Source organism: Neolamprologus multifasciatus, chromosome 12 (genome assembly GCF_963576455.1).
Source record: "Neolamprologus multifasciatus chromosome 12, fNeoMul1.2, whole genome shotgun sequence".
In the NCBI taxonomy this organism is placed as follows: Eukaryota; Metazoa; Chordata; class Actinopteri; order Cichliformes; family Cichlidae; genus Neolamprologus; species Neolamprologus multifasciatus.
In genome coordinates, this window is record NC_140450.1 from 27,430,815 (window position 1) to 27,440,814 (window position 10,000).

General features: G+C 39.7%; 1 protein-coding gene across 4 annotated transcripts in view; it reads left to right on the forward strand.

Annotated features, from left to right (window-relative positions):
• Window positions 1-1,194, forward strand: part of LOC146507176 (histone-lysine N-methyltransferase EHMT1-like) — a 46,776-nt gene extending 45,582 nt beyond the window's left edge. For all 4 annotated transcript variants that reach the window (XM_085180269.1, XM_085180270.1, XM_085180271.1 and 1 more), the window contains one exon: window positions 427-1,194. In XM_085180269.1, the coding sequence (XP_085036395.1) occupies window positions 427-458 (32 nt within the window). In that variant the 3' untranslated portion in view covers window positions 459-1,194. The remainder of the gene's footprint in view (window positions 1-426) is intronic.
• Window positions 1,195-10,000: the final 8,806 nt, after the last annotated feature.

A 10,000-nucleotide genomic window follows, 5' to 3' on the forward strand; every position in this document is an offset into this window, starting at 1 on the left:
TAAATGAGAAGGTGAGCCTGGGAGACTTTGGGAGCCTTGGGAGCCTTTCACATTGACTTTGGGAGACTTGGGAGCCTTGGGAGCCTTTCACATTGACTCAGTAATAGCAACATATTTTAATGAGATGCAGGGGCAAAAATAACCACTGCATGTGACTGCTGAGACTAATGTGTACTCAAAGTTTTAGATGAATTTGTTTGGAAACTGAACTGTTCTTCATGCAGCAGGGTGCAAAGATGAAGCTTCTGTCTGAGTAATAATGTGGGAAATCTGTTTTGTGTCTCTGAACGAAGAAAACAAAATTGACCAATATATCGGAATATCCGATTTTTAAATGACCATATATCGGTATCTGTATTAAAAATCAGAAATTGTCCAGGCTGTAGGATGAACAAGTTAACACAGTTGCTCTCTTTTCCTCAACAGGTTCGATTATGGTGATCACTATTGGAGGGTGAAAAGCAAGTACTTCAGCTGTCAGTGTGGATCTAATAAGTGTCGTCACTCAGTTGCTAGTAAATAGAAACTCACTGATTCCTCTTTGTTACTGTGGCCTCTTTAATGTAAGAAACACTGCCTCCTGAACCAGATACCATGTAAGAGTAATGTCATGACTACAAGCAGTTATGTTGTCTGATATTTACCTGAAATGAGAGACATGTTTTAATCACCAAAGCACAAGATCTAACTTATTATAATGAAGTTACTTTTCTGCCAGAAAAAATAGTGCTAATGAAGACTGAGAGACTAACAGATTAACACATTCATGGATTCTTCCTTTCATATTTCTACGTGTGGAATAATGAAGTTAACTGATTTGTGGTAGTCTGAGTTCTTTTGTGAACTTTTAAGTTTTTAACCTCATGTTTGCTTTATAGTCATTAAACATATTTTATATCATCTGTGGTATTTTTTGTGTTAATAGAGAAATGTGTCAGTAGATGCAGCTTTTTTCCCTTCGTCGCGAATGAAACGGCTCTTAGAGGCGACTCTTTAAAGTGAACGACACGAGCCAGCTCTTTATTGGGAGCCGTGGGGTTTTTTTTTCCTTCTCTCACCCTCTCTCTCGCACTTTTTTTCTGCTTCACTCCGCACGCGAGCCTTGTGCTTTGCGCTGGGAAGAGGGGGAGGGGCGGTAGTTACACTCACAGTAGCACAGGAACAGTGCCGGGGGGAAAGAGAGAGAGGAAGAGAGCCAGGAACAACAACGTCACATTAGAAAGGTATAGTAATCATCCACAACTGTTTTCAGTTGCAGATGATAAAGGATTCAGAAAGTTTATTCATGCAGGCCCATATGACAAAGAATGTGCATCTTCTTTTTCATATTTTTTCATATTTATATTTAATTGTGTTGTGGTTTGCAGTGTTTTGTGTTGTTTCACTTTAAATTTGTTTAAAAGGAAAAAGCTGTCCCTCAGTCTGCATTCAAATTATTAGAACGCATTACATCTAAATTTATCTGGCAGAATAAACGACCAAGGGTCAGACTCGAAGTGTTAATGTCTGAAAAGGAAAAAGGGGGCCTCAAGTTGGGCTATTGGGCAGCTCAATTAAAATCAATGGCTGCCTGGATTATTCGTGATTCAGAAATGCAGTGGGTATCTATGGAAGAGTATTCATTACCAGGTATCTCCCTTCGGAGTCTCCCATTTCTCAACCCACAATCACGGAAAAAGATTAAAATAACTACCCCATGGGTCAAGCACACCTTAAAGATTTGGAACCAAGTGTTAAAAATGTTAAAAGGGAATTTGACCATGTCTTGAGCGGTTCCCATAAATGGAAATGTTGAGTTCCTTCCATCGTTGTCAGATCGGAGTTTTGAGAGGTGGGCGGAGAAAGGGTTGATTACAGTCAATCAGCTGTTTGAAAAGAATACTCTTAAAAGTTTTGCCCAGCTAAGGGCTAAATACGCTTTATCCCCAGGGGACCATTATAGATACTTACAGTTAAGGGACTACATTACAAAGCATAAAGACTGGGACAATATTAGAAGAGAACCAATCGGGTTGGAAAACCATTTTATAAAACTGCTTGAAAAGTCAGGTACATTGAAAAACCAAGTGTCTTTGATCTACCAGAAACTGCTGATTGACATGTCTGATAATACCTATCATATAAAACAACAATGGGAAATGGAACTCAATATAATGTTGGATGATGTCACATGGGAGAGTGTCTGTTGTGGCTGCCATAGAGGGGTGGGTAGTCAAATGTGGAAGAAATTTGACTGGAAGGTTAAATTAAGATTTTTTAGAACTCCACTGAAAACCTTTCTATCCAAAAGTAGTGTCAGTGATAAATGTTGGAGAGGGTGTGGGTCTGTGGGGGACCAGACGCATATTTTTTGGGACTGTGTTTACATACAACAGTACTGGATGGATGTCAAGAACATTATGCAAAACATATTGTCAGTCAACCTCCCAATGGATCCTCTGATCTTTTTGTTGGATATCTTTCCTGATGGTTTCTCCTATGAACAGCACTTTCTCCTGCATCTCCTCCTCATGACTGCAAGAAAAATGATAACAATTCACTGGCTCAAACCAGAAACACCCACAGTTGCCCAGTTGCTTCTGAAAACTAGACATGTCTATACGATGGAACGAATAACAGCTCAACTACAACTAAAAGTGCCAACCTTTTGAGAAAAAATGGAGACTAGTTATAAAATATCTTGAAAGGACACTCAAGCCTTAACATTGTTACATCTGTGCTTAGGTATTGGTATGTATATATATGTATGTACAGTGGGGCAAAAAAGTATTTAGTCAGCCACCGATTGTGCAAGTTCCCCCACTTAAAATGATGACAGAGATCAGTAATTTGCACCAGAGGTACACTTCAACTGTGAGAGACAGAATGTGAAAAAAAAATCCATGAATTCACATGGTAGGATTTGTAAAGAATTTATTCGTAAATCAGGGTGGAAAATAAGTATTTGGTCACCTCAAACAAGGAAAATCCCTGGCTCTCACAGACCTGTAACGTCTTCTGTAAGAAGTTTTTCTGTCCCCCACTCGTTACCTGTATGAATGGCACCTGTTTGACCTCATCATCTGTATAAAAGACACCTGTCCACAGCCTCAACCAGTCAGACTCCAAACTCCGCCATGGCCAAGACCAAAGAGCTTTCGAAGGACACCAGGAAAAGAATTGTAGACCTGCACCAGACTGGGAAGAGTGAATCTACAATAGGCAAGCAGCTTGGTGTGAAAAAATCAACTGTGGGAGCAATCATCAGAAAATGGAAGACATACAAGACCACTGATAATCTCCCTCGATCTGGGGCTCCACGCAAGATCTCATCCCGTGGGGTCAAAATGATCATGAGAACGGTGAGCAAAGATCCCAGAACCACACGGGGGGACCTGGTGAATGACCCGCAGAGAGCTGGGACCAAAGTAACAAAGGTCACCATCAGTAACACACTACAACGGCAGGGAATCAAATCCCGCAGTGCCAGACGTGTTCCGCTGCTGAAGCCAGTGCATGTCCAGGCCCGTCTGAAGTTTGCCAGAGAGCACATGGATGATACAGCAGAGGATTGGGAGAATGTCATGTGGTCAGATGAAACCAAAGTAGAACTTTTTGGTATAAACTCAACTCGTCGTGTTTGGAGGAAGAAGAATACTGAGTTGCATCCCAAGAACACCATACCTACTGTGAAGCATGGGGGTGGAAACATCATGCTATGGGGCTGTTTTTCTGCCAAGGGGACAGGACGACTGATCCGTGTTAAGGACAGAATGAATGGGGCCAAGTATCGTGAGATTTTGAGCCAAAACCTCCTTCCATCAGTGAGAACTTTGAAGATGAAACGAGGCTGGGTCTTCCAACATGACAATGATCCAAAACACACCGCCCGGGCAACAAAGGAGTGGCTCCGTAAGAAGCATTTGAAAGTCCTGGAGTGGCCTAGCCAGTCTCCAGACCTCAACCCCATAGAAAATCTGTGGCGGGAGTTGAAAGTCCGTGTTGCTCGGCGACAGCCCCAAAACATCACTGCTCTTGAGAAGATCTGCATGGAGGAATGGGCCAAAATACCAGCTACTGTGTGTGCAAACCTGGTAAAGACCTATAGTAAACGTTTGACCTCTGTTATTGCCAACAAAGGTTATGTTACAAAGTATTGAGTTGTATTTTTGTTATTGACCAAATACTTATTTTCCACCCTGATTTACGAATAAATTCTTTACAAATCCTACCATGTGAATTCATGGATTTTTTTTTCACATTCTGTCTCTCACAGTTGAAGTGTACCTCTGGTGCAAATTACTGACCTCTGTCATCATTTTAAGTGGGGGAACTTGCACAATCGGTGGCTGACTAAATACTTTTTTGCCCCACTGTATATGTATATGTGTATATATGTTTTTTCTTTTAAATTAAGTTTTTGAATAACCCCCACCATTATATGCAGCAGATTAGGTCTCAGGTCATGTTGTTGATGTGAATTGCCTTGTTATTTTTGGCAATAAAGGTTCAAAAAAAGGAAAAAGCTGAAAATTTAAATAGTTAAAAGTTGAAATGTAAATAGTTTTTGTATTATATGAATTTATTTATTACATTTTATGTGGAGTGAATAAATAAAAGTATATCTACGGTGGCCCCTATATATATATATATATATATATATATATATGTATGTGTATATATATGTATATATATGTGTGTGTGTATATATGTGTGTGTGTGTATATATGTGTGTGTGTGTATATATATATATATGTGTGTGTATATATATATATGTATGTATATATGTATGTATATGTGTATATATATATATATATGTATATGTGTATATATATATATATGTGTATATGTATATATATATACACGATCAGAATCGTGAAAAAAACAAAAAAAAAACCTCCTCCACCGAAAAATGCACCGCGGCTCCCAACATAAAAAACTCTTTTTTTCTCCAAAAAACCCCTGATAGGTACCCCTCTATTCCCCAAAACCTTATATTTTGGAAACAGGGGAAAAATCCTGAAAAAATCCTTAGTCTTTTGTCCCCCCTCCCACCCCGATCCTCCGCTGAGGAAAACCAAAAACTCCCGCACCGCGGCTCCCAACATAAAAAACTATTTTTCTCCAAAAAACCCCGATAGGTACCCCTCTATTCCCCAAAACCTTATATTTCGGAAACAGGGGAAAAATCCTGAAAAAATCCTTAGTCTTTTGTCCCCCCTCCCACCCCGATCCTCCGCTGAGGAAAACCAAAAACTCCCGCACCGCGGCTCCCAACATAAAAAACTATTTTTCTCCAAAAAACTCCGATAGGTACCCCTCTATTCCCCAAAACCTTATATTTCGGAAACAGGGGAAAAATCCTGAAAAAATCCTTAGTCTTTTGTCCCCCCTCCCACCCCGATCCTCCGCTGAGGAAAACCAAAAACTCCCGCACCGCGGCTCCCAACATAAAAAACTATTTTTCTCCAAAAAACCCCGATAGGTACCCCTCTATTCCCCAAAACCTTATATTTCGGAAACAGGGGAAAAATCCTGAAAAAATCCTTAGTCTTTTGTCCCCCCTCCCACCCCGATCCTCTGCGGAGGAAAAGCAAAAACTCCTTAAAAAATCCTCTGCGTTTTCTCCAAAACACCTGAAAAAACCTTGGTCTTTTGTCTCAAATTCACCCCGATCCTTAGACTAAATAACCAGGGAAAAAATCCTGAAAAGTCCTTAGTCTGTTTTCTTCGAAACGACCCCTCTTACCAGCTACCTCTAACACAGAGTCTAAGTTCTCCCTTTGCTCTTAATCGATCCGCTACCAGAGCACAAATATTCCCTGCCTGTTCGCTCCTGGCTCAACTCCTGAATACTGGTTACCTAGTTTGAAAATTTTCGCCAGAGACCAACTCCGCCTAACTTAGCCTCGCTGCCAATCACATAACAATGGGGCGGCTCCCTTCGCACCCCGGTTAGCCATTCGGCTGCAGGTATGATGGAGGAGAGATTCAGGCTCAACACCGGTGGGCTTTGAGGCTATGCTTTCAGGCTTAGAGAGAGCGAAATCTATTTCTACCAGCTCAAAGCGGGTGAAAGTTTTGGCCCGCTATCACCGCGGATCGCCTTTACTTTGTCTGATTGGGGTGTTTTGAGCCTCATCGCTACGCCCGAAGTGCAGAAGAGCCTGTGGGAAATGAGCTCGCAACAACCACGAACCAGGGATCAACAACAACTGCCGTCGCTTTCCCTATGTGCATATCATTCGGTAAGTGTTAATCTTCCTCTCTAACTACATTTTTGCATTTTCCTTTTTACCATTCTGTCAATCCTTTCATTTAAAAAAATATCACAATGGTTTGTAACACGTACAATACACCATCCGTCCATCCATTCACTTCCGCTTATCCTTTTTTTCAGGCTCGCGCGGTGCGCTGGAGCCTATCCCACGTACAATACACTTTAAAATATATATAAGCTCCACTTTAACTCCCGTAAAAGTTTATACATTACATGTCTACATCACCTATCATGCCCTCATCAGGTATCTCATATCATCTTGTTATTGTTATGTTATGCTCCTTTGATATTTTGCTAGTTTGCGTGTTTTAAAACTCTTTTTTGTTTTTCTTTATATTTTTAGACTCTGATTTAAGCCAGATGTGTTAACCTGATCGCTGCGAAACACCAGCTCTGCGTGGATTTTGACCGCGAGTGACCGGATGTTGTTTCCGGCCTGAGGTTGCCTGAAATGCCGTGAGGCTCGTTTGAAAGATTGCGCCCGAGACCAACTCCGCCTCCAAGGCGTGCCTACCTTTAGCTGCCACCAGTGAGATATCAGAGCCGGGCTCCACATATCCAATCAGGAGCACGAGCAAGACAGCTTTTGCAGACTCTCCAGAAATATACAAGTCCTTACCAACTGCTCTGAGGGTTTCTGGTCCCCTCACCAACATCGCTTTTTGAGATATTTTTTATGAACCACCAAACAAGCAGTGTTGCCAACTTAGCGACTTTGTCGCTATATTTAGCGAGTTTTCAGACCCCCTTAGCGACTTTTTTTCTAAAAAGCGACTAGCGACAAATCTGGCGACTTTTTCTGGTATTATTGGAGACTTATTTATGACGACTTTTTGACATGAAAACGCTATCGCTCTTACTCTCAACAAGCAGCGGTGCTGCCTTGGGCACCTCACCCGTGCCAAAGCGCTCACAGGCGGAGGATAGTCTTCCCCCAGCTGCTATCAGGGCAGGAGACGTTCACACCTGTGCGTCCAAACGGCAAATGAATCGCGCATGAGCGAAGCCGCTGCTCCCACACTGACTGTAACGCAGTCAATTCTTCTTTTACTGTTACACTGTTTTGTGGATCACAAGGTTTAAAACTACTTATAAACAAACACTCTCACACACAAAGTAACTCCACCAGAGTGCCAATTTCGGGTCACTTTTGCCGGTCCAGGCCTGGATAAAGGAGCAGGGTTGGAATTGTGACATTAAAAAACAATAATTGCTAAAAGAAATTTAATTTGTAGTTCTAAATAAATTCTAACTGCATTTAGGACGTTTTTTTTACTCGCTTTATGTCTCTTCCACGATGTTACTTCTCTCTCCAACAGCGTAGGTTACAATTACATTAGCATGACCAATTATGCAAATTAGGTGACGACGTCATTTGGCGACTTCTAGCGACTTTTAGCACAGCCAATAGCGATTTTCCTTACTGAGGAGTTGGCAACACTGCAAACAAGCAATTTTACCCCACAGTACAGAAGACTGCATCTGGATCTGAGGGCAGCAGCGGGGACAAATGATTGTAATGAAGCGACGGACATCTCATGGCTGGTCTTAGATAATCGTGAGTTATTGTGTCTTATGGTGAAAAGTACATAGTTTTGCAAGAGGCATACAAGCACTGTGGAAAAAGTAATCATAAAACTGTTTTTGTGAACACTCTGCTCCCTAGTTATGCTTTAAAGAATGTGATAATGTGATCATGAAAGAACATGATTTTTTTTTTAAAAAAAACTTTTATTCTTATGTTTTTAAAACTATGTCAGATTATCATAAAACACTTATTTGTATGTTATAATGTTTTTCTTACACCATGTGTAATTTTTATAGACACCCTGTTCATTGTATCAATGTGTAATTATGTATCTTTGATAAATAAATAAAATATTTAATCTTGTATTTGTGTACTTTCTGCTGATTTGATAAAAAATTAGTCACATATCGCTCTGATAAACACAGATGTCTGAAAGAAATGTTTGATGGGACAAAGGAAACAAGTGTCTCGCTGCTAAACTTTTAAGTCACCATGGTTTAAAAGAGAAAATGCCACTAGGAAACTAGCAGCCCTTTATGTAAAACATGAAAAACTCCATATCAGTGATATCTACAAAAGTGTACTCATTTCTTTGTTATGGTACTTTACTGTTCCAATGAAACAAAAAGAAAATCTCATTTTACCAGGTACATTTTTCGGCCATCCTAACCTATTTTCAGGGGCAAGAATGTTGATGTTAGACTGTGTTTTAAATCAGGTTGTGATCTTAAACTAACTATCACAGCATTGATTTTACTGATTACAGTTGTAATCTCAATTGGAATACCAAACTGGCTTTTCTCCAGTCAGTGTTATGGTGAAATTGAACTTGTTCTTTTGTGTAATTGCACATGGCCCATCACAGGACCCCTTAGTAAGCTGTACAGCATAAGTTTTCAATTCACTTTTGTCAGAAAACTTCACAGTATGAGAAGTTACAGCACAGTTTCTCCAAATGTGTGCTTCTTTTTCAGTCAGCGTGCTTTTAGAGCATCTACATTAGCTCATATAGTAAAAGTACAATCAGTAAGTGTACTTTAACATTTGAGATTCCAAGTTACTCTTGCTTAGATCGTGTGAACTATGTCATGAGCCTTTTTCTTTTTTGTATAATGCATCAAACCTGTTCAAATCAGTTTATTTTCAATTTATTTCAACTAATCTAGAGACAAGCAACTCCTTTTTAGCTTCTGCTATGCATTTACCTCTCACACGTTAAACTAAATGTTAGTGTTCTCAGAGTTAACATGTCTCATGTTACCATGTTGTATTTCTAATACCCAGCCTCAGTGTTTCGCCCTGTTGACCCTCAAATCCAAACACCATTGATCTAGATATTCACAAAATTCATCACGAGATTCTTAAGGTCTTAAGTTTTTGTTGTTTTAATGTTTTACACAAAAAACTTCACATTTTTATATTTTTAAATGAAAGTCACATGCAAGGATATTTTTCTTTAGTGATGTTGCTTCAGCAATCTCAAATACTAATTATTCTGGGAATTTTTATGGTCAAACTATGTGATTTTCCAAATGTGTGTTTGTGTGTGTGTGTGTGGAGTAAAATGACCTTCTTCTTATGATGTTGTCACAGTGAATCATTCAGGATTAACAACACAAATTGTTTCGATAGCAGAAACAGTCTGTCTTATAGTTCTCACACGTTACCACTAGTTTTACAAACACAGTCTTCTTCAGCTCTGTTTATGTAGCTTTTATGAAACTGATTTTCCATAGTACACCTAGAATTTAAGTTTTCTTTGCTCTCCAGTATAAATGCAATAATTTGCAGGTGTTTTACTGAAACTCTCACAAATGTAATACTCAATGCCAAAAACAGAGTTGATTAATGTTTCTATGAACACTGCTGCGTATATCAACAGCTCTGAAACCCCCCTTTATTTTATTTTTTTTAAAGTAATGCAGGACAGGCTCTCTGTTACTCTCTGTGTCTCTAAAAAACCCAACCAAACTGGCAATCGCCTTGTAGAGGAATTTCTTTCATTTATGTATTGATCACTTTGTTTATTGGTAATGCTTTTAGGTCACTGTTTTAGCATGTCTGCCTCATACTCCATTCAAACAGTTAGACAGATGGTGGGGGTCTGGTAAGAAAGTTGTCTTGATTAAAGAATGTTAGCTACCGCTCATCGCTTGTCTGCAGGCTTTATTAAATGGAAAACTTCCACAACAACCTCTAAACAATGGTTTATG